The sequence below is a fragment of the Trichogramma pretiosum genome, unplaced genomic scaffold (assembly GCF_000599845.2).
Source record: "Trichogramma pretiosum strain Unisexual culture from Peru unplaced genomic scaffold, Tpre_2.0 scaffold23, whole genome shotgun sequence".
NCBI lineage: Eukaryota > Metazoa > Arthropoda > Insecta > Hymenoptera > Trichogrammatidae > Trichogramma > Trichogramma pretiosum.
In genome coordinates this window covers 487935-513572 of record NW_019641629.1, presented here as the reverse complement: position 1 = coordinate 513572, position 25638 = coordinate 487935, and the positions used below count along the sequence as shown (strand labels likewise).

Below are 25638 nucleotides of genomic sequence, written 5' to 3'. Positions count from 1 at the left end.
TACTAGATAATTTTTTTTTACGAGTCGTACGAGTCGAATATGAAATGTTTTAACACTTCTAAGGCAAAAGAATTCATGAATTGATTTCTTTTCGTTGAGTAGTGTGGTTACAATGAAGAATGTTATCATCAAAGAGTGAAGATGAAAAGCTGTTTTTGCGCATTATCTGCTCGTACAACCAGGAAGGTTACATAAAAAAACATTTTTTTTTCTAAACTAGCAGCTAATTTATTAGATGCTCTTTGATTTCTTTAATGAATCTCACCTTTAACTCAAGTTGTTATTTCATTTTTGAACTTGAAAATGAACAAGATGTCTGTTTTGAAGGCCTTCGCATTGGAAAAAATCTCGAACGTCTAATCTTATGAATCAGAGAAGTTAAATGCATTTCTCACCTGCGAGGCGCACAAGATCGCGCAGCTGCAACGTTTTGCTATTTTTCATTGAATCGATGTGTGCGCGCATCGACAAAACCATAATACTGTAACATTCTCTAATGGCATTCCAAAACACAATTAATTTCCATGGTGACGGAAAACGGCAAGCTCGAGATCAAAGTAATGATTCGAAATGACATAATTCGCGAATAATAGCCTTGCTTGGCCTTCAGGATAATATATAGAAATTGCCGTAATCAAAATAAAATCGATCATTTCTTCGACTCGATACACGAGTTTCTGCGCGCATTGAATTTGTATAAACTTCGTATTAGACAAGCCAATTGCATAAGTGTGAAAAAGACTCTTCTTTGATATATTGCGTTGCGTAATTTGCGCTGCGATTATACACCAGCGATGTGTACTGGCAATTTTAACAATTTGAATCTGCTCGTATGTGCGGCGCTGCGAAACATATTTGCGTCAGATGGCTTTGGGTTATCGAAAAGAGTTGCATGTCTCAAATTTTTTTTTTCAACTCGTTTGCGCGTGTATAAGCAAATTAATGACTGAAATTCATTCAGCTCTCTGTAAAGAAAAAAAAAAAAATTATTAGAATTATTCAGGATTTTTTCACGCTCTCGAGATTGGCTTTTGTTATTGCGATTGTTATTGGATACGAGTGTATTTTCTCATTATCTGGCGCATCTTAATTGCAAACCAGCCGGAATCGACGCGACCGTTATCTATTTTATTTATAATATCGAGGCGAGCTTACAGAAACTACATCGACCATTTTCAAGACAACCTCCTGTAAAACGTTATTTTTAGATTTTTTACTTTGTTTTTATTTCGAATCGAGAAAGTTCGCGGTACGATACAAAACAAAAATGATATCATTGCATATAGACAAAATGAATAATTCATAAATATGTGTGTCTATGTGTTACCTTTAAGAAGTCGTGCTTCGCCCAGTTCTTCCTTTAGCCTACTCCACTGCTGCTATTTTCGTCTCTCGGCAGTTCTTTGGCAAGCCATAAATCATTATCATCAACAATGGCAAATAAAAGGAGGGTTTGACCTCGCGATCACTGCGGCGGCTGTGTATATGAGCAAAAAAAAAAAAAAGATCTAGTCTATATCCAAGGCGCGCAAGGTACAGAGATTGCCGTACAGTAAGTATAAGTTGTAGTACCAACGACAACCGAAGCAAATAAAATATCTCTCTGATCTGCTCGCGACCTGTTGTGTGTCTGTAGATGTGCATTACTTCACCTAGTTGAGCGCAAATTAAACCGATGGCGCATACATGTTTGCGTGCCGAGATATTGAATAGCGAGAGGTTACGGCGGTAACTAAAAGTTAATGCTGGATTATTTATCTCTAATGATTTTGTAGTTTACTTTTGACGATATCACAGCGAATTAATATTCAATCGAAAATTGTACTTCAAAAATTATTTTGAAAATACATCCATTACCCAGTGTCTATGTAAAAGCAAGATTCCTTTATATTATACGTACACAGTCGCGCTCAGTAGACTACGCCCGCGAATGTGGTATGTATGTGTAACTAGGTGCGCTGCTCGGCGTTACCTTTGCACCGCGCGGCAGGTACATCAGCGCGAACTGAATGTCATTTTTTTCGTTCGCTCTTACGTCGATTGTCACGATGCCCGATATTATTTCATAAACGAATGGGAGGAGCGGTGTATTAAACTGAACAAAAAATACGATATCAAGGATTTCGAACGAATTTAATGAACTATTTTACTATCGAAATCTCGTTAAATTACTCCCCGAGTTATGCGCATTTTTTTAATGCTTGTTTATGCCGAGAAAAATATTCTTCTCTTGACATTCACGATAACTCGTACCCATGCGATTTATTTACTTGTCTTTAGTAATGCCATTTTAATTATGCAATTACTCATTCGTTTTTATTATTCGTAAATTATCCACGGAACGAGGGAATTTTATTCAAAGTTTTGATAATTTCCATGGACTTTTTGAACGAGCGAATGCAAAAAAATATTCGTCAACGTTATAATCTCGGTTGTTTCAAAATGCAGCTATTTTAAAGCCAAATAATGCAAAAATTTATTAAAGCTTTTACTCATTTTACGAAAGGCGCATATATACTTTCGGTTGCGGCATCGTCGCGCGCGCGCGCGGGTACTTACAAAATTGTCAAACCAATAAAATTAACGGAGTTGAGCATATTTTCATCCTCTAAAAAATGAAGAAACAGGTCTTAATGAGAAATTTTTTTTTTTTTTTTAACGTCACCTTTGTAATGAGTATGGAAATGCGCTTCTGCCACTGTGCCTCGCGATCGCCCGCGCGCACACACACAGACACAGACACAGACACAGAGTTATATTAGAGTAGCGAATGAGTATGAGTATGTGTGTGCACTTTTCCGAGAGCTCCTTGGGGGAAGGAGCGAATTGTCGTGTTGTATATGGGACTTGTGCAGCCGCACGGGTATATATAAGCCTGCGTTTATCTATTATTGAGCTTATAGATCGTGAGAAAATCGCTGCTTTCGGTCAAATCGGTGCGAGCTATTGTTGTGTGAATATCATATAGTGCTCCACAAAGATGAAGGCTCTCCTGGTAAGCGCAACAAATGTGAATTTTCATTTTCAGTTTCAGTGCATCATTTTTTGTGCTTCATTTTTTGTGTTGTTGAATCAATTGTGAACATCAATTTGTGAAGATCATTGAGTGCGAAGTTCGAACGAAATATTTTACGGAAATTAATGTTCATCCATCATTTTTCAAATTTCAGTTATCATCTCACTGTTGAAAAAAAATATATAATATAACACTCGATTTGAAAATTTACAAAAAAATCATAAATATTTTTCATTCAAAGTTTTCAACATTTTGCATCGTTTTAAAAAATAAAAATTACCATAAAAAATGATCATCAGTGATAGAAAACCTGGAATTCCATTCTGTTCGCAGTTGTCTGTGCTTTTGTTCACGACCCTGGTGTCTTCGGCACCCGCCGACAACAAGGACGTCATACCGATCATCAGTCAAACGCAAGAGGGTCCCAATCCCGACGGCTCGTACAAGTGGGCCTACGAGTCCGGCAACGGGATCAAAGCCAACGAGGAGGGCGCGGTGAAAAACGCCGGCTCGGAGAACGAGGCCATGTCGGCGCAGGGCGCCTTCAGCTACAAGGGCGACGACGGCGCCGACTACTCCATCACGTACATCGCCGACGAGAACGGCTTCCAGCCCCAGGGCGCGCATCTGCCCACGCCTCCACCGATCCCGGAAGCCATCAAGAAGGCTCTCGAGTGGAACGCGGCTCACCCGGAGGAGGACGAGGACGGCGGCAAGAAGGGAAAGAAATAGTGAAAGAATAACCGCCTCGTAGCGTAATACCTCGTGTCAAGAAGTGAATCGAGTATATTTTTGTATGTTTATTCGGATCTCGCGAGTTTTTTTTTTTTTTTTGAAGTTGTGAACCCAAGTGTCGGAAACGCGATGAAAATTTTCTTTTAGCCAATTAACAGATATCATTGTATATACTTAGTTATCACTTGTAGTTTTTTTTTTGTTGAAGAGGAACTCGATACAAAATATACAAGTAATGTTTCTCTTGAAAATATATAAACTCAATTATTCCTATATGATTATACCATTGACTATATACACGACGTGCACTGTTATGTTTTGTAATCAATAATGTAATATAAATATAGTATTTAATAATAAAAGACAATGCTACTACATTGTAGTGATTTTGTTTTTTTATATCGAAGAAATGTCCGTAATAAAATGAGAAAGAACAAAGGATCGGGTGCGATCGGCGAGTATATATTTTCTTTTTCTTTTTTTTTTCTTTTTTTTTATACAGATTCATATCTAAACACGTAGTCTCAATATGGATGCATTTGTACTCGGTATCTTCGACTTGTACTTGTAAATACACACACACACACACACACACACACACACACACACACAATCATATACACATACACATAGATACACACAACGTGAAATAAATAGTTGCATCGAAAGTCACACGTACACATATACACACACACAAGAGCGCGAGGTTGATTTATCGCAGTTCGCGAGCCGATATAATGCGCGCGCCTCGGCGCTTTGTACAACCTCTTGTCGCCTCTCTTCTCGCGAGTTTTTCCACCTGTGTCTGTCTCTGTGTAATGGGCTAATGACGAGTTATGCAAATTCTCAAATGCGTTCCACACACACACACACACACACACACATTCACACACAGTAGTAATCGCGTTGTGTATCGATGCTGCTGCTTTCCATTTTCTGATTTGTACCCCTGCCTTATAGCGCGCACACACATGTGCGCGATGCTTATAATGTAACGCATCTCCGTACGATCGGCAGAGGCGTTTATGACGATTCATCGCATCGATTAACTCGCGCGTGCGTGAAAATGTATTTGAATCCTTGCGACACACACAGTACATACTCGTTATATTTCGTCAGGTATACATTTTTGATATATTTTAATTGAAAATACATTCGTCGTAGCAAAATATAATCACAACTAATAAAGAGTAAAATCGTTACGAGTCATACGTACGATATTACATACTTCGAATAAACGCAAAAATATTGTTACACACTCACATTCATTAATCTACATTTTTTCATACTAATCTATATAATAAAGTTATAACTTTTACATAGTAAATCATTCATTTAAAGATACATACAATCGATAATTGGAATGTCTAAGGAGGACAAGGAAGCAGTTTGAAATTCATTGTCTCTGTCATTTGGCTATAATTGCATCGAACGTCTGCCTTTCTACGATCACTGCTCCTATATAATATGACTTTGAACCTGTAAGTCTTAACGTAGACTAATTTTGGTTCCCAAAAGAGTAGAGTAAAACGATGAGATTGTCTCGAGTATAGTCTAATTTTTTATTTTTTATTTGGTGCATTGCGTCGATTAGCAAGGTTGATCCTTTGGTTGTCAACTTTGCACGATCTATAACAATAGAAAAAAAACAAATATGATTTTCATCGATTTGGTATTTTATATATTGCCAAGAAACAAAAAAAAATTACTTGAATGACGTTATTCATCTCGTGAAGAGGCTCTTTCAGTTCGTCGTCATCCTTGCTGTGGGACGGCTCCTCGCAGTACTCCTGGCCGCAAACCTCGCACGCCTCGAAGTCTGGTCTAATTGCGTATCGCAATTTCTGAAATAAAAAAAAAAATCAGACGAATGACGTTATTATTGACGAAAATGATTATCTCTACGGCGTGATTAATGATTCTGCGGTTTAATTAATCGTATCGTCGATAACATTGAAATTTGCTTGGACTTTTAATTTTACAGATAATTCCAGAAGATCGGGAAAATAAACTCGTCGATCGGGACGATTATAATCATACGATCGCATTGATGCTAGGTGTAAAATTAATTGGACACAATTATGTAGTTTTACAATTTAAAATTTTTACAAAAAAGTATCATATACGACTTTAATACTTTTATATCCTCGTGTAGAAATGCTTAACATCTTATCAACATAGTATGGCTCAACGTTTTTTTTTACAATTTAATGGCCATTTTTTGAGTACATGAAATTCGAGTGAATTATCAATTGATCTCAATTTTAATAATTACATTTAATTTCATTTTGCACTTGGTTCAAACCGTTGAAGAAAGCGGACCTTTGTGTAAAATTTTTTCAATTTTTGATAAATTGAAAATTTTGAAAAATCTGAAAAAATTTTGAAAAATCTGAAAAATTCTAGCGTATTCTTTGATCAATTCTAAGAACTTTTTCATGGGTAAAAATTTTCCCTCAAGCCCTTCTTTTTCGAGTTAAAAGTTCTAAAAGTTTTTTAACAAATTTTGGTGTTCTAACCGCCATTTTGTTTACTCAAACTTTATTTCCTCTAATCAAAACCATGATAACTTTTAGTTTAGGGTCCATGGACGCTTTATTTGCATCCGAGATGCCGGGACTTCAACGATTTCCATGTAAAAATTTGAAAAGAAAAAATTTTTTTTTTCAAAACCACATTTTTTTGGTTAAAACCATCCATTACTTTTGATCGGTTGCTATATCGAAAATGTGACACTGGATTCGAAAAGTTCATTAAATTGTGCCTAGAATATGCTTACTCGCAATTTTTTCAGACCCCACTTTCAACAATAATATAACGCCTCAAAAAAGTATCGAAAAAGTGTCCGTCCCGGATACATAAAAAAAAAAATAAAAGTCTGATCCACTTATTCTATTACTCTGACTTATACAATTATTTTGACTTTGCCACTTGCAGATTTATAGATGTAGGTATTCGCCATCTAGCGGCAGAGGCTCAAAATGTGTATTATCGTAGTGGTTGAAAATTCGTCTATAATTTGGAATATTAAATTGTCATTTTCAAAACAAGTCAATAAATAATTATATATTTTAAAATATTTCAAACGGTAATTTTTGTATCATCGAGCCATTATTAATGTTGAGCATTTCTACGGGGGTCGCAATAAGTCTTACTTGAGTAAACGTCGTCCCCTCCGCTTGGATGAAAACGTAAACGGCGAACGCGGGTATGCATATGAGCGACAGCGAGGCGATGCTCCAGCCGATGGCCTCCGCCCACCAAGGATACTGATACCTGCCGTCGGACTTGGTGTAATGCGGCGGCTCGTAGTCTATCAGGCTGAACACCCAAACCGACTGGAAAAGCGAATCGCACGTAAGGATCGAAACTTGAACTTAATTAATTGCGCTTTGTAATCGTTACAATGCAAACGAAAATTAAACGCTGCATCGTGAGAACGGTGGATCGGCGCGAACCGGAGCCGTTTAGTCAAACGTTACACAATGACACATTTCAGCTCGAGACATTGATCGATTAAGCTCGCTGCGTGTACAACAACCGCAGCTCTCTATCTCGAGCCGATATATATGAATTCTCAATGAGATTCGCGACGATCGTATAAATTTTATACTCCTCACACACGTGCAGCATTTCTTTTAGTATACAATGCAACGATCAACTACAAGTGCAGCCGAGATTAAAATACCATTATCAGGAGAGGAGCGGCGAAGAGCCAGCAGAAGCGAAAGTAAATCGAGGGTACGCGGCCCGTCATCTCCTTGACGTTGCTGCTGAGCCGGCGCACGCCGTAGAACCACGAGATGGCGATCACCTCGAAGAAGGCCAGAAACATGATGGATATCGACGCGGCGTAGTGGTCGATCAGTTGGAAGAAGTAGATGCCACCCTGCGAAAAAAGGAATAGGTATTTTATTCAAAGTCACAGAAATTAACGAGTGATTCAGTAAAGTTTCTTTTGCGTACCTGCGTGACGTTCGGCAGGCCGAATAAAAACGATACTATACAGACTAGCAAGACTAACATCTCATGGCACATCAGGTTTTTCTTGACCCACTTGGGGAATCCGTCCTGGATCGACGTCACGACCACCTCGACGATGGCGAACTGCAACAAAAGAAGTCAAAAGCACACACGAGTTTATTTTCCTGAGACGGACGATTTAAGAAATAACGATTCCGTCCGGTGGCACGAACACGACGGCGTAGAAGGTCGAAAAATTCGTCCACCACCGCCGTCGCCACTAACCTGGCTGTTGAGCGACAAGCAGACGAGCATGAAGAAGAAGAGCATCGACCACATCTGCGGCCACGGCATCTTCGCCAGTGCCTGAGGATACACCACGAACACCAGGCCGGGTCCTTAAAACGGGAAAGTTTATTCGTTGCTTTTTTATTTGTATCTATGAAGTGCATAATATAAGATGAGGGAAGAGAGGGTGGGTGAGTGAGAAAAGCAGATCTCGATGAGCAAAAAATTAAAACAAACGTACGATTTCGTGTTTTACTGCGGGCTTTTTTAATTTTGGATCGTTAAGATCAAAATACTTATGACTGCCGTGAGGAAAGTTTATAAGAAAGTTTAAAATGATAAATGATTGAAATTACTGTTTTATAGCCATACTTAATTGTGTTACTTTTTACTATATTTTTTAAGAATTATTACTGCAAAAATACCAAATATTATTATGGGCATTGCAAAATAAAAACGATGTACTTGTGTACTCTACGAAAAGTTACTGTGCCGAATAGCAGAGGCCTAGATGACATTTAGATCAACAAATCGTCAATAGATGGCGAACCATAATTTTTTACCAAAACTCGTGGCAAGTATTGTTTGGAATTACATTTATATTTATAGTCTGTACGCACATCCTTTAAGCTAATTTCAGTAGGTATTCGATGTTATAAGATTGTTACCCTTTACACAACGACTACCATCCAACGTAGTATTTCGTTTTACTTTTAATTTTAAAAATTTTCCATAAATTTCTCTCGGCATGAAAAGTCCGTACAAGAATCGGCCTACCGATCTATCAGCTCGATACGTGTATCGTACACCGATGGTCCTCGCGAGTGTACTTTAACTAAATTGCCGGTATTACACAACGCTTGTAACATAATACGATCGCGCGCGCATGTGAAAATGCAAATAATAATGGTCTGGCGCGCGTTTACACGTCCTCGACTGTTTTTAATTATAAAGGCCCGTCTCAACTGGCAAATTACATACACGTCGAAGGGGGTGATGCGCTAAATCCGACAAAGATTAAGATCTCATCCGATGCGATTTTTTTCTTTTTTTTTTTTCGTGTACGTGTGTGTGTGTGTGTGTGTGCGAACCTCACCATCGCTCAGCACTTCCGGCACGGTCATGTTCTGCTCCACGGCGATGTTGCCGATCGTGGCGAAGGCGAATATGCCGACCAGGAGGCAGCTGCCGGCGTTGATCAGCGAGACCGCCAACGTGTCGACGAGAATGTTGTTGTGGAACTTGTTGTAGCTGGCGAAGCAGATCATCGAGCCGAAAGCTATGCCCACGGAATTGAAGATCTGCGCCGCCGCGTTCACCCAGACCTGTGTGGTGCATCGAATCGATATATAATTTTGATTTCATTTCCTTTATTCATATCACAAAGCTCGTCAATTGTTTTTTTTCCTTCGCGTACAGGTCGCAAAATGGTATACGTATATTAAAGTGACGACCTCCATTCGAGCTCGCACACACGGTATCGCGCGCTCGGTTTAACAAGATAATGAGGCACTGCTATATAACTATATAAGCGTTACACATCTGCGCGCAGCGACTCTGCTGCTGCTGCTGCTGCTGAATAATGTATACCAACCTTAGCGTCTTTCAGCAGCTCCCAGTCCGGGTGAAAGAAGAACTGCAGTCCCTTGTCGGCGCCCTCGAGGGTCAGCGAGCGCGTGAGAAAGATGAAGATGAGGAGGAAGGGCAGAGTGGCCGTGAGGTATCTGACCCGCGCCGACGACTTGATCGACTTCCAGATGGAGAAGTACACGATGACCCAGGCGGAGAGCAGGCAGGCGGCCAGCTCCCACCTGAGCATGCCCGGCTCCTCGATGCCCGAGCTTATCTGCAGTACTTTGTTGCTGTACCGTGAAAAAAGATGCGTTGAATTTTTACATTTCTTCGGATTTTTTTCCTTTGCATTCAATTTTTTTGTCATGATCAACGCGCGTTTTTTTTTTTTGTAAAAAAAATTGTATCAAATATTCACATTGAGAAAAGAGGGGTAGTAGGGAGGGAGGCTTTACTCGAAAAACTCGGCCGCCGGTATCTTGGGATTCTTGGGCCTGGTGTTGTTGTTGGTCATGACGTCGGCCGACCAGCAGTCCGGCGAGTTCCACTTGTTGCGGCAGCGCGACCACGGCTGTATCGGCCTGCAGCCCGTGAAGAAGTAGTAGATCGCGTAGGCGATTATGACGTTGTGATAGGTCGACATGAGGAACGATATGACGACCGACGACAGGCCGGCTCCTGCAGAAAGAAGAATTGTAATTTGAAAATACTAATGGTGTGGACGTAATCTGAAATAGAACTTATGTACATTTGATTTTACTTCGCCACTTGCAGATTTACGGATTGCAGTGCTCGCCATCTAGCGGCGGAGGCTCGAAGCGGTTGTCATTTCAAATGTCAAGATTGACTTGATATTTTTAACACAATAGTAAAATCATCGATGATTATATCATTTTACAATCTCGCTATTCGGTCATTAGGTCATGATTAATTGGTCATTTTAAAAAAATGGGATATCGCTACGACTATTACATACTGATTTTACAAAAGTGGTACACGTTGTGTCTCGCGCGTCACGCACACACATACAGAAAGAGAGAGACGAGATCGCATCGAGGCTCTCTATATATATAAAAGCTCGCGCGCGCAACGCTGATTCGTACCTTTTATTGAATTATACGCGCTGCGGCTCTCGTGGTGTATACGCGGGATTGCGCGCGCGTGCTTCTCTGTCAATCAATCACCGAGATAATGTGACGACGAGTCGCGCGGCTCTTTCAACGCGATGCTCCATATATTATTATGTGCTATAATGTGAAATCGTCGTAGTCGTCGTCGTCGTTTTCAATTATTCGACCCGACGTCTTACTTTTGCTACTAGGCGCACTCGATATAAGAAATGGACAAGTTTTTTTTTTTTTACCTTTGAATAGAGGACAGATCTGGCCGAGGGCGCCTATGGGTCCTCGCCTCGTGAACTGGCCTATGCTCAGCTCCATGTACAGCAGCGGCACGCCGCACACGATGAGTATTAAGAAGTAAGGTATCAGGAATACGCCTGGAAAAATCATCCAAATATTTATTAATTAATTAACACGCTGCTCGATCTGTTGTGATGTCGACGCGCAGCGGGCGAAGCACATTGCGCGCACGTGACCGAGAGGACGCGCCGCTGCTGCAGATAAATTGTTAATTTTAAATATTTGAAGATACGTCACTCTCGCGAGCTCATCTTTGTTGCGGAGTATGCTTATGTATTTCAAGACACGAGATAAGACGAAATACTACCAACTACTCGTTTTTTTGTTTGCCGTTTCATTTGTCATTGTCGTCGTCGACGCGCAGCAGCACATGCCGTAGCGCACGCACCGCCGCGACGCTAAACGTCAAAAGTGAAATTTATCGCTTATTAAATATTCCCTATTGTACGCCGCTGCCGATGGGGCTTTAAATTTTTCATTCGCTCGACGCTTCCTCTTACACGGCTATGTAATGCAAAATTATATGGCAAACAACAATTTTTTTTAAGTAAAGATATTTGGTAAGAGGTAAACAATTGCAAATATATTACTCTGTAAAGTATTTAAAATTCTTTCGACCGTATGCTCGTTGTTGCATCATACTTAAATACACAAAAAAAAATATTTCGTACATAGCACACGCGCCGCGATCGTCCTCAAAAAGAAACGTCGTTTTGAGTTTCCCCTCTTGCCGTATACACACACACGCGATTATTATTATGCGTACGAACGTACAATCGGTAGAGAATATTATGTGTATATTATAATGTACCGGTGTATGCACGCAGTAACAGACGCTATATATACTCATGTGTGTGTGTGTGTACTTGGGAACTTGATACATGACCCTGGGCCGGAGCCTAGCTCTCGACCTTCCGGATAGCCGTGCCGCCGAGCGCATATTAGTCCACTATATACACACTAATCCCGGGATCTCTCGGCGGCGGCGGCAGCAGATAAAAAATGACCGATCAGCTGTATTTCCGGCCGATGCCTCGGGGCTCTTGTACGAAGCTCATCGGTGTGATTATGTAGAAGCGCATCATCGTGATTTCCTCGCGCTTCCCGATTCACTCGAGTAGCGACCGACGAACGATCGCGAACGCGAACGGTTCAGCCGCGCGAAGATCGAATGTTGTCGCGGTTTTTTTTTTTCGTACGTATATAATATGTATGCTGCGCTACGCGACCACATCTTCGAGCCGTTTAGTCGCATGAATTGCGCAATGGCCTGTCTGATCGAATTACGGCGCGGCTCCCGTCTATCTCTCTCTTTGCGAGGGAGTCTACCGCCGCCGCCGCCGCCGATCGTATCGTTGTATAATAATCTCCCAGCGGAAATTCGAATTTATCAAATATTTCACGCGCCGCTCGATGCAGCAGCATAGCAGTATAGACCGACCGCATGCACACGAGCTATTTTTTTTTTTTTTTTTTAATGAAATCTGTGTTCCGCCTTTTGAGTCGGTCGACGCGTCGGTGCGGTGGTGTCTGGTGGCAGTCTGCGCTACCAATTGTACGCATAATGTCTCTCTCTCTCACTGCGCGTATAAAATAATACGCGCGGCTTATTATAGCACGCGTCGTCGCGTGTGTGTATTGTTTTTACGAGGCGAAACTCGATACAGCTGACTTTAGAGATCGCGACCCCGCGTGCGTGGCCCTGCGTAGACGCGGTTTTTCTTTTTTTTTTTTCTTCATTCGTTCGATAAGTGCCGCTTTTGCCTCGATTTCAGCCGTATATCGTGCAGAAGATGACTTCCGGAAAAGATCTCTTTGCCATATTTTCCACGTTACGTTCGCGTATAATGCGTGTACTCGTTGGCTCGAAAATTATTATCGTTGCGTTATATATATATTTACCTCCGCCGCTCTTGTAGCAGAGATAGGGAAACCGCCAAACGTTGCCGAGGCCCACCGAGTAGCCGATGCAGGCCAGCACGAACTGCGTCTTGTTCTCCCAGTGGGGCCTGCGGGGCTGACGATACTCGCCCGGGTCCTCGGCGTCGCCGTCGTCGAAGCTCGTGCCCGTCGACACGTCGTCGCCTATGGGCCTGCAGCAATAAATCGCATCGTGAATACACAACTATATCGTTGACACATATACGTCCGAACGCAACGAATTGAATTTCAAACGTATAATACACATCGTGTGTAACTTTCATCGAGAGAGAGAGAGAGGCGATACACGCGACGACAACTGTACGACCATTTCCCAGACGATTCCTTCCTCTTTTTTCCCTCTTTCTCTCATTCCAAGCCTAGGAATCACTCGCTTGTATGTACGCATCAAGCGCTATACGTCACTCTCCGCTCCGTAACAGTTGCAGCTTTTTTTTCGTTGTTTTTTTCAGTAAGAAAGCGAGCGAGAGAGAAAACAGCGAGTTTATAGCCTCTCTCTCTCCGACATGATAGCTGTTTTATGCGTGTCTGTGTGTGCGAGTAGGCGCTCCACATCTTTGGTGATTTTATTATAGACAGCGCGTACGCACAAAATTATACGATGCATCGTAACGGGTCGGTGTTCTCTCAAAAGCTTAAAATCAATTGTATACGATTGATACTTTGTAAAACCCACTTTGAAATTATTTTCGTATATAAACGAGATTTATTTTTAAAAAGCGTAGCGTAGTGTAGCTCGGGACCGAAATTCTTTTAGCGAGCATTAGCCAGAGTCAATATAAAGTTACCGCGTTCGCGTTGGACAATAATTGTATTTCGCATTATCTCTCTCCTTGAAAACTACAACCACTCGCGTAGTCAACGTTTAACGACTCGAGTACGCGTGTATATTGGGTGCGAAAGAATCCGGAAAGCACGAAACTCCTTACACTTTGATATAATGGGTTAAAATTGAATGTTACATTTATCATTAAATTATATTATATTACATGCGACGACTCACGTGGGCGGATGGACCATGTTGAGGAGCTCGGTGGGCGAGGTCGGCACCCGGCGTATGGTGAGCTTCCTGCCGTCGGACGAGCCCATGCCGATCGAGGCCAGCGAGCGTATCGAGACGGCGTCCTGCGTGGCGGTCGGGTAGGGCGGCCTCCTGGCCATGCTCTGGCCGCTATCTGGGAGCAAAATCGAACCCCAATTGTTACAGGCGCTTGGTGGGTATAAAGATTGTAATTGCTGCTGATTCTGTTGGGAAATCAATGATTACAGAGTTACAGACGGGGTGTGTTTTGTCGACTGCGCGTCGAGAGTCGAGTCGAGAGATGATACGCAGCGTTCCAAAAATACGAAACGAGAAAAAAAAATATAAAAAATAGTTTATGAATGAATTATCAACGTGGACATTGCTCACGAGTGGAATGCGCGAGTTTAACTCGATCTTGAATCATCACTTCACGCGGTACAGTAGTTAACGAAACTCGGGAGAGAATTTTAACAAATATATATAAAATTCACTCGACACGTACAATCGCAGCAGTGGCAAAAATCGACGTTACCGATCTCTCGCTACCGATCTTACATCGAGAACACAAAATCCTCACCTTTTACAACATAACGAAAAAAAAAAAAAAAAAGGAGTACAACGAAACCGACGCACTCTATACTGCCGATCGCGCGCGTCACGCGATGCAAAACTATATAACGCTACGAGCGTATGACGAGCGTATGATGATATGACTGGCTACTGCTCGCGCGGCTTACCGGGTACGAGTACTGCTGAGCTTCGTCGCTGGCCGAGCTGGACTTGAGCGAGCGCATGCTGGGGTGTCGGCTACTGTGCCTCGACGCGCCGGCGCTCGCTGGCTGAGTGGCTGCTGCTGCTGCTGCTGCCTCCGTTACGGCTGCCGCGTGTGGTACCACTGCGTTGATATTATTGTTGTTATTGTTATTATTATTATTATTATTATTATTATTGTGACGATGACAGTGACGATGATGCTGTAATTGGCGCGCCCCCGCAACCGGACGCTGCTGAAAACTGTCGACGCTCGAGTTCAGCAGCAGCAGTTCCGAGCAGCAGCAGCGAGGAGGAGCTTTCGTTAACGAGTGTCGGCTGCTGCTGTTTATTCTCCGCTGATGATGATGATGATGAAACATCTGTGGATGCGACTCCGGGACGATCGGGTAGCGGGCGGTGCTGCTCGTGCGCACCGATCCTCCGTCGCCCTCGAGCAGCAGCGAGCTGCGCTCCTCGAAGGTCGAGTCCGAGTCGCCGTTGTTCTCCACCTGACTGGCGTTGCTGCTCGCCGCGCTGATAGCGCTGCAATTCGTCCAAGTGTAATCGTGACTATTAAAAATAGGAGTTTTCGAGTCGTTGTATCTTACCTGTGCGGACCGTCGTTGTCCACGTCCTCGTCGTCGCCGTCGTCCTCGTCGTCCGAGCTGTAGTAATCCTCCTCCTCCAGCATCGTGCTCATCTTTCTCATCGAGGAACGAGGATGACGATGAGCTTTCGACGGCGCGGCAACGATTCTGGCCTTACCGATATTACCGCTGCCGCTACCGATCGGTATGAGCGGGCTACTGCTGCCGCTGCCATTTTTTTCGCGCGCAGCTCTTCTGCCATGGTGGTGCTGATAGCTGTGGTGACGTCTGAGCTTTCTGTGCGGTACCACGAGCTTGCTCGAGCGCGTCGACGCGGGCGAGTCCGGTACGGAGCTGGGCGCGGAAATCGGCAGAGATCGGCACTGGAGTTCCTTCGGGGCTTCGGCGTCGTCGTTGTCTTTGTTTCTCTCATTGGACGATGGCACGGGCTCCATGCTGTACTACCATGGCTATGAGCAGGCTTACCTGAACGTGTAATTCGAGATAATTGAGATCGTTACAACAGCGAGGGGGCGTTAAAATAAGAAAGACAAAAAATCATGTGTCTCGCTATAATTGCATAATGAACATCTCTATTCGGCTTAATTGATGCGATGCAATGCGCCGCAACCGCGAATGATCCTCGTCGAGCGACGCATGCCAGAGAGAGAGAGAGAGAGAGAGAGAGAGAGACAAGTGTAAATTGAGCAGACGTGATCATGGTATAATGATGAATATATCGTCAATATAAGACCGCTAACGACCCGATATGCGATTATAACCGTCTAATACCCCGCGAACGCGTGCAGCTGATATTTTCGTACTGCGCGCGCCTGAATCATAATAAATACCCACTTAATTCCGATCGATTTAAAAAAGAACAATATGCGCTTATTACATTCAAAAGAGTAAACAAGCCAGATAATATTGTCATATTTATATATCTGGCATCTCCGAAGCAAGCTAATCTGGCGTTGCGATCAAATTATTTTAGATTCAGTGATTTTTCGACGTACGTATAAGTTTGTGGAAAAGTTAAATCGTTATCTTTCAATTTCAAGGATTTTCGAGCGCACGCGGCAAGATGAAAAGACGATGCAAATCGATAAGGGTCAAAAGTTGCGAGCCTCTTATCTGCCAATCTTATCTGCCGTTATAAAGAGTATATATTACGCTAGATAATTTTTGCACTGATGTATTTCATATTTTTTCATTCGATTTTTTTTTATAGTTCATTGAGTCGCTGCTAATGATGAGGTTTTAACGGACTAATTAATTAATCTGCTTTTAAAGTAAATGTTGTTTGAAATTTATATAAATTAAGATATTATAATTATTACAAAAAAAAAAAAAATTAAAAAAAAAAAAACTATTGAATGAACCGAAGAATTCCAAGTTCAATCTACGTAGCATATAGGACGCCTGAAGAGATGTTTCTTGAAAAGCACGAACGTTATGCATTTAAATCACACCTACGGCGTAACTCTTGCGTTAGTTTTATTGAATCGAATGCACTCTACAACTTTGTGTCTAATTTTTGACGCAACGTTTTTTTGACCGTTTTATGACCATTTAATACCCCAACAAATTTTTTGCATTTAATTTTTTGAGTATGTTAAATCATAAAATTCAAGTAAATCATGAAATTAACACCATGAAATATGACAATCTTCATTTAAAATTATTCTGCTATGTATACGATTATTTTGACTTTGCCACTTGCGGATTTGTAAATAATGGTGCTTGCCATCTAACGGTGGACGATGAAAGTAGAATTACCGTAAATATAGTGGTTGAAAACCTGTCTATATTTCAGGTCGTTTTAGATGCACCGATTATTGGTATCGCTATTGTTACAGAAAACGGCAATAAACCAGCCAATTAATGATGTAGGACACATTTTTATCTGGGCACAAAGTTCATTTATACGAATGACTGCGAAAAAGAATTTTCAAAAACCGACAACGATTAATTATAAACGTATTCGAGTGTCAATACAATCGAGCGCGAACAAAATATACAAGGAATGATATGAATGAAAATAAAACGTGACACTCGAAGAGCACAATAATTCAAAATACACAAACGGCGCTCGTACGCTTTTCCTGCTCATTTTTCAATTCAACGTCTCGTTAAACAAAAAGAAAAAAAAGCCGATAGTTTCATTTATTTTTTTGTAATTTTTCTATTTGTTTACCTTATTATTACAGATAATGATAATCGCCGCAACGTAACTCACGTACTCGACGAAAGCCGATCGGTAGGAAATAATATTGCCATTGTGTGTGTGTTTCTCTCGAATCGACGTAACGACTTAAATATTTTACGATATACGCACACACACACACTGTTCCGCCGCACTCGAGTCTCGGCTTTTATTAATCGCGCTCGATTACACGCGGCTCTCAGACGTACGCAACGAAAAAAAAAAAAAAATTGGAAAAAGATCAAAGAGTATTTACGGGCGCGCGGGTAATAACAATCGGGAAAGAAACAATCATTGAACTTGATTTCGAGCGATCGACGCGCGTGTGTATGTGTGGGTTATATTTAAAACGCACGTGCGCGATTTTTTCTTCGTTCGTTTTTTTTTTTTTTTTTGTTTTTTGTTTACGAACTCGAATCGAAAGCTCGAGTTCGGCGAGTATACTGCTGATACACACTGCACGCACGCTTCAAAACACCGCGACCTCAGCAGCTCAACATTATTATTAACACACACGCGCGCAGATAACACAGCTGATGCGGCCGCGATCGTATCAATGCTCTAACGAAATTAATAAACACCGAATCGCGCGGAGGAACCATGACCCATTTCGGGCTAACCCGGGGTAAATTTCGACTTAACACCTCGCGCGCGGAGGCTCCTCGATGTAACCTAGATACGATGTATGCGTGCCCTTCGGGGCTCTTCAACGAAATCCGGTGAAAATTGCGATATTTTTTTTTTCCTCTTATCTCTTTCGACATACACAAGATTTGGCTTGTCAACACTGGCAAAAATACAAAATGTACTCGATCGCGTACGAGCTTCTCCGCTCTCTTTCTCTCTCTCTCTCTGCAGCTTCACTCGTAATACCGGGTAAATTGCACGCGCTTACGAATTAAGCCAGCGAAAAAAAAAAAATCACGAGTCGCTCTCGTGCTTCGAATATATCGTTGTTAAGGTACCTACGAGCGCATAATAATACGCGCCTTGTGCGTGTGGGTGACGTACGATTCAGAAGAACTCGTATACGAACGCGCTTGTGTGACGTTTGTTTGAAGCGAGATTCGCTCGCACGGCGCGCGTGTAAAAATGATTCCGCGTGGATGTTATCGTTATCGTCTATATGTAGGTATGAAAAGATACTTTGGCTTTTTAGTACTTTGTCGCGAACGGTTCGTGTTCGATCGATCGTTTACCAAATCGAAAATACACGCACCGATCTAGTTCAAGAGCAAATTTATACGCACGAAGGTGTGATTCGTTCCGCAAAAAAAAAAGATTAGCGATGTAACTGACAAAATGTGTATGGCATAGGCTATACGATATATCTAATCTTGGTCTCTGCTGCGCGATGCCCTGCTGTACACGGACACACGATCGGTTGATAAATTTAACTCCAAAGAGGCAAGGAAATACGGAACTCGCCCGACAAAGAAACATTATTGTACATAAATATTTCGTCGGTGACTGCATACGCACAAACACACGCATGTGTAAAATTCTCACTCGTCTCGTGTTTATATTACACTTTATAAATACGTGTGTAGCATGTTCAATCTCGCTGCCGCCTCACCTCGAAAAACTTTTCTACAAAACTTCGTTCCACTGCTGTGAAAAGCGCTACGCGAGCTCGCGAGACCCGCAGCAAAATATAATATATACGCGTACAAAAAAAAGTATATTAGACTGGGTATTTTTAGAATTATTTCAGAATTGTTTTGTTGCTTTTTTTGTGCACGAGCGCGTAAGTATAAGCGCAGTAGTATGTACGTACGTCGCGTGTATCGGCGCTTTATATTCTCGAAAAGTCAAAGAAAAAGAAGAAAAAAAAATGCAATTCGAGGCTCGAAGCTTCGTGATAACGTTATTTTTTTTCTTTCTATTATGTATACATAGCTGAGAGAGACGTACCAATCGAACGGATATGCACGAGTCTAGAGTATATAGCGGGCATCCACCACGTGCTGTGCTGTGTGCGCCACGATATTATGCATCAATGGCTCGCGAGACGTCTATATATCACACATTTGTGTACACGACGACGATGAACAATGACGATGATGCCGCGTATGTAATAATCCGTGCTCTCGACGCTGCTGCACTTGCGCACTATACACTCGCGTCTATAACTCGCGCGTGTCGTGTAACAACGTCTCGGTACACACGAGCTCTCGAATCGACGACTGCTGCTGCTCGCGGACGACGTAGAGACGACGACGACGACGCCTGGCAGTCTCGCGGACGCTCGGCATGGCCATACACTACTACCACTACTGCTGAGCGCAATGCAATACAACTAACACCGCTGCACTTTTGATTCAACGACGACGATCGCGAAAAAAAGTCGCGCGCACACACATGCACTGTACACGCGGCGCGAGTATGAGCAACGCAAGTTCCGATGCGCGAGGCGAGAAATAAGACGACCGACTAACCGAGTGACGGAGTCGCAGCCCGGCGAGCCACCTCGAATGTTGTACACGAAACGAGCGGCAAAGCGGCGAATCGGTAGTGTATGTACGAGAGGCAGCGGCAGCAGAGCGCCTTACGCGTACGCTCGCAATTCGACGTCGGAGCGAGCGCAATTGCTATATACACGCCTGTCCGTCTGATCATTGTTGATGGTGCGTGCGAATTGTTTGGGGGCGAGAGCGGAGTACATATAGTCGTTCATGCTCTTTTTTTTTTGCTGCTGCCAAGAAGATCATCGCTCTCACTCGGCTGCGTGTCCGATGCGGTGCTTGCGATGATCGTTTAAATTAATAGTCGTCGTCGTCGTTGTCGACCCTTGACGGTGACGATCGTCGCTTCTGTACTCGTATAATATGTATCGTTAAGTTTCTGGTCAGTCATCCAGAAATTTCTGGCTCGAAAAAAGGTACGAAATCTCGAGCTTACAATGTGTAAGTCGATGCTTGCCGATGAGCGATCGGTACTAAAGCATTTCGATCGATTTATCGTATTCTTTGAACGATTTTCAACGAATAAACGGTTTAGAAATGGACTACAGTTATAGCGTTTACATTTTTATTTTTTATATCTTTTTTTTAAGTGTCCAAAAGCTGTAAGAAATTTTGGAATGATTTCAACAATATCAAACCCGGATTTAGTAGTCATATTCACGGGGAAATGTTATTTTTAATTCTCTTAGATTCCACATTAGCTGTAGACGTATGAATTTTTGAAGTTTACACTTTTTCCCTAATTTCGGAGTCTCAAAAAACAATTGTCAACACCTACTACGAGTGCGCAAAGAAAATAATTTCAATCGTGATTTTAGCTTCGAATTTTGAATTGGAGCTCATAACTAACATCTTGCACCATAGCCGAGTATGAGGACGGCAGAGGGAGATAGTTTCGCCAACGAACGATAGCAACCACGAGGTACCTTAATTAACCTGTAAAAAAAAGCGTTTGCTCGCCAGTGCGGAGCTGAGTTTTAAGTCCTTGTAAATATTGTGCAACGCCTTTTTTAATTGTCGAGGGAACTAAGTTGCTCGATGAGCAAGTTGTTTACAAAATTACATTCGTAAAAGTGTTTGAGGGAAATTGAGGTACAGTCTTGGCTACTGGAGCAATATAACCTCAAAAACTATTTTTTCAGTGCGTGTCAGGAACAATTGAAGTGAATACTTATAATCAAAGAGTAATGGATAGCGATAAAGACGTAGTTAGGTATAATTTTTCTTGTACTATACTGCTGTAATAATTTGTTTACGATCTCTCGTACAACTGGATTTTTCTTCAGGGTGAAAGAAGAGCCGAGCGATACTTGGACGAATGCAGGCGATGATTACAATTTCAATCTAGTGAACTCTTGTAAAGCAGAAAACTTTGAAACGTCTAATGAACTATCGGTGAGTTGAATCATTATCAAAAACTATTGCACAGTTTGAATTTTAGATCAATCATATAAATGAGGTTATACAGTTACAGGAAAACTTAGATGGAAACATATTCATCGAGTGTGAGTTCAAAGATGTTAAACTTGAACTGAAATCTCCATCGGCAACCACCTGCAAATCTGAGTACCAAAGTCCTCAAGCTAGTGTGAAAAAAGAAAACGAAATACTGCCGAATTCCATGAGTGAGGAAAAGCTCATTATTTTGAAAGAGAAAGGATTTAATTACGATAATAATTCTCTTTTTCAAGTGACATCTTGTTCAAAAGTTGCCGTATATTCGAAGGTTAAAAGTTTTGAAAAGACTGTTGAAACAAAATCATTGCATGCGTCAAAAATGTGTAAAAATACGTCTACATCGATAGCAAGTTTGAAACATAAGACTACGATTCTTGAAAGAATCAGACCGTATAAATGTGATATTTGTCATAATTCATTTGCATACTCGAAAGATCTAAATAGGCACATAAGTGGAGTTCATGAAGGTAGAAAACCATTCGAATGTGATATTTGCCATAAATCATTTGCATACTCGAAAAATCTTAATAGGCACATAAGTGAAGTTCATGCAGGTAGAAAACCCTTTGAATGCAAGATTTGTTACAAATCGTTTGGTTACAAGTATGTTCTTGAAAAACACATAGATGCAGTACATAATCGGAACGAACCCTTCGAATGCGATATTTGCCACAAATCATTTGGATACCAAAGTCATCTTAAAACTCATATATTGACTGTACATGTTCGTAGCAAACTCTTTGAATGTGAGATTTGTCACAAATCATTTGGATACCAAAGTAACCTCAAACATCATATAAACGGAGTACATAATTGTATTAAGCTCTTTGAGTGTAAGATTTGTCACAAATCATTTGCATACCAGAATAAACTCAAAAGGCACGTGAATACAGTACATGATCGCAGTAAATCCTTCGAATGTGAAAGTTGTCACAAATCATTTAACCGCAAAGATAACTTAACAAGTCATATAAATTCAGTACATGGTCGTTGCAAACCCTTTGAATGTGAGATTTGCCATAAATCATTTGGACAAAAATGTCACCTCAAGGCTCACATAAATGCAAATCATGTGGATACCGGCGTAAACTTAAAATGCACGCGAATACAGTAAATGATCGCAGTACACGCTTCGAATTCGATATTTGTCAAAAATCATTCGAACGAAAAAGTAAAAAACAAAACTCACGTAAAGTTTTTAATTAATCGTTACAAATCATCAAAATGGTGAAATAGTTCTAGAAAGATTTGGAACCTGTAAATGTTCATTTACATAATTATCGTAAAATTTAAAAGATGTTAAAAAAAGTATTTGTCTGTTGATTTTGTGAAAAACTTCAGAGCATTTCCAACTTTCAATTATTTTGTCACAATTGTAATGAGTTTCATCCTTTATAAATTTACTTATAAACTGAATAAAGCCTAAATTTTTCTCTATATTTTGAATTTTTTCAAAACCCGACCCATATCCCAAATTCCTCAAATTTTCCAAAAAATTCCGAAAAAAATTCGTGGATTTTTTTTTTCAATTGTTTGATACCCACCGATATTACTAACGCGAGAGCGTGCTTTTCCATCGCCTGAAAAACAATTCAAGTTGTTCACGCATTTCCCCATACTTCTGTGATCTCAATGAGCAAGATCGTAAACATCCATTACACGCGTCAACCAACCATAATTTCAAATATTTTTTATAGAACTGCTCGTATAGATGCGTTCGCATAATCAACTTCGATCGTGGCGAATATCGTGTGCATCGCCTGCCATCGCCGCCGACCACCGAGTACACGTCATCGTGGCATCACAGGCATAAATGTGTGTGTATGTGTGTGCGCGCCCGAGTGCACGTTCTGTAATGGACATTTATAATTTCATAGGCGATGATAATTCTGCTTAACGCGGCCCGCGCGCTTGCAACGATTTATATATTAGCCGAGCCTCGGCCCAGCTGCGAGCACATATAGTAGTTGTAGTAGTATATATAGCGCAATTGCGCGCGCGCTAACAATAATATACGCACTCAGCGCGAGATCGCATTTAGGTTCCCTCGACGCGGCGCATAATTCGCGTGCTCTCGCATATAGACGCGTAAACGCGACTCGTATTCTTTCCTGTAATTACACGTGTCTCGAGCGCGTACGCGAATTCGTGCGTATACGTACGCGCTTATATCATCGGATCGATCGACGAGCTCCTGCATTGTTTAGAAGTATAAATATATGGATTTCATCTCGCGTGCGTCTCTCGATCGAAATTGTAGCGTACGCGCGGTCGAGTAAAAATATCGATCTATATCGAGCTAATTGATAATACAAGGATCGAAATTATATAGATCGTTTTAGCGACGAGTAACAATGGGAGCTTGGAGCCGAACCAAATCAGAACTCATATCAGGGCTATTAATAAATCAAGAAGAAAATTTTGCAGGAAGCGCATGAATAAATTCGCGCTCTCGCGCGCATCTGGTGGCATTCCAATTATAATACGACGAGCTCAGTAGTTTGTATATTTTCTTTTTCATCTCGCAGATTTGGATGTTTTCGTTTGCGTTTCAATCTGTACGCGAACGAGACGTTAGGAAATACATCAAAACATAATTTGTAATTCACTGCGCTCGTTTTCGAGTTGATAAATTTCTCTTTGTTAAACTCGAGTGGGATTGAAAAGTCTGGGTATAAAGCACAAACTGAAATATAACTGATATTAAAGTTTAAAACTCCCCGAAATGCTCAACATTTTATGTCTCGTTTGAGAACAATTAATCGAGTGGCCGATGTCAGATCACTTCCCCTGATAACTATTTTTCAAATCGTGCTTTGACTTATACAATTATGTTTACTTTGCCACTTGCAGATTTACAAATATTAATGCTCGCCATCTGGCGGTGAAGGCTAAGGTAAAATTGGTTTAGAGTTTTTGAATCAATTGAATTGCTATTTTCATGTAATTTTAAATCTACGTTTTTCTAAAGCGATTGTAATGAAAAAATTATCAAAAATTAATGATGCATATTTAAATCATTTGAAACATTCATCGTTTGGTCATTAGACCATTATTGAGAATTTCTACTTGGGCTGCACTTGAGCTTTTAACATTTTATTTAGTACTGTTTTAATATGCCATCTTTTTGATATTGCGTTTTTAATTCATATTGAGAGAAAGATCGGGTTAAAATTGAGTATTAAAATAAATGGTATAATAAACTGATAGATAAAATATAATAAGTTTCGATGCAGATAAACGTCAAGTCAACAAGGCAAATCAACAGTTTCGAAGTACAAAGTTGGGCAGTAACTCATTATTTGCAGTTTATATTCGATCGACTAGTTTATGATACTCGTTTATAATACAGGGAGAATAAATCATTGTTATATTAGAGCTTGATGCAGTTAAACTCTAGTTGTCCGATCTGCCGATCGGAGTGGCTTCAAATACTTTTAAGTGTCCATCAAATGCTGTTGTTGTCTTTTTTTTTTTCTGCAATCATTCGATCTATCGCCCACCCGCGCGCTTCCTTCCTGTCTCGATCTCACCTCTCGCTCTTTCCCCATTATGATTTTTGTCTCCCCGTCGTATTAATATATTAGTCGCAATGGACCGCGTCGATCCAATGATTCAATATTGAAACATCGTACAAGCAAGAAACAACAAGTGTTACATTGTATGATGACTTGAACAAAACTGAATAAATGAATATTTAAAATTTTTATGTCGAATTGAATGAAAAAAATTCATTCAAGATTTTTATAATATTTAAATGCATAAAAATTTATTTTGCAGAGTTTATAATCATACATTGTTAATTTAAATGTACCAATTGTTGGTAATACTGTTTTACCAAACGAAGGTAAAATAAGACTTCCTACGGTAAAATAGAGTATCGTACCTTTGTTACAAATTCAGCGCTGCTCTACGAAGACTCTTTGTACACCTATTTATTTTGAGTCATTGAAACGTATTAATCATGCAAGGACATGAAAATTAGTTCCTGATCATTACATTACAGAGCAATAAAATACCATCGACAGTCGCTTCTCTCTCTCTTCGTCAAAAATTGCGATTTCCACTTTGTTATATTCCCGGCGCGAGGTCACCTCGTGCTCGCGAGCGAGAGCTAGCTGTTACGCGCGAAAACTTCATAAAGCATATAAATCGCTCGCCGAAGAGCTGCTTTTGTAAAATTACCGATCGTACACTAGGCAGCGACGG

The 25638-nt window shown here is 41.1% G+C and overlaps 3 protein-coding genes across 7 annotated transcripts; 2 read left to right on the top strand and 1 right to left on the bottom strand.

Moving 5' to 3' along the window:
• The first annotated feature begins 2884 nt into the window (after positions 1-2884).
• LOC106654867 (endocuticle structural glycoprotein SgAbd-4-like) lies at positions 2885-4126 on the top strand. Its single transcript, XM_014374958.2, has 2 exons — positions 2885-2995; positions 3350-4126. Exons 1-2 carry the CDS (start codon positions 2981-2983, stop codon positions 3746-3748), a joined length of 414 nt encoding a protein of 137 aa, XP_014230444.1. The 5' UTR covers positions 2885-2980; the 3' UTR covers positions 3749-4126.
• A 101-nt stretch (positions 4127-4227) lies between these two features.
• On the bottom strand, positions 4228-19925 carry LOC106654866 (sodium- and chloride-dependent GABA transporter ine-like). 5 transcript variants are annotated; one of them, XM_023459189.1, is made up of 15 exons: positions 17498-19925; positions 15322-15786; positions 14698-15256; positions 13940-14181; positions 12898-13088; positions 10938-11072; positions 10030-10252; positions 9597-9864; positions 9099-9327; positions 8000-8112; positions 7718-7858; positions 7440-7640; positions 6907-7089; positions 5461-5595; positions 4228-5380 (listed from the first exon to the last, which is right to left on the bottom strand). In XM_023459189.1, exons 2-15 carry the CDS (start codon positions 15753-15755, stop codon positions 5366-5368), a joined length of 3069 nt encoding a protein of 1022 aa, XP_023314957.1. In that variant the 5' UTR covers positions 15756-15786; positions 17498-19925; the 3' UTR covers positions 4228-5365. The 5 variants fall into 5 exon arrangements, with proteins under 5 accessions (XP_023314957.1, XP_014230443.1, XP_014230442.1 ...); XM_014374957.2 differs by lacking the exons at positions 15322-15786; positions 17498-19925 and having other exon boundaries at positions 13940-14111; positions 14698-14787; XM_014374956.2 differs by lacking the exons at positions 14698-15256; positions 15322-15786; positions 17498-19925 and adding an exon at positions 14538-14688.
• Positions 19926-20824: 899 nt separating this feature from the next.
• On the top strand, positions 20825-22860 carry LOC106654743 (zinc finger protein 548-like). Its single transcript, XM_014374744.2, has 3 exons — positions 20825-21184; positions 21258-21366; positions 21440-22860. The coding sequence occupies exons 1-3, from the start codon at positions 21159-21161 to the stop codon at positions 22541-22543; spliced, it is 1239 nt and encodes a 412-aa protein (XP_014230230.1). The 5' UTR covers positions 20825-21158; the 3' UTR covers positions 22544-22860.
• Positions 22861-25638: the final 2778 nt, after the last annotated feature.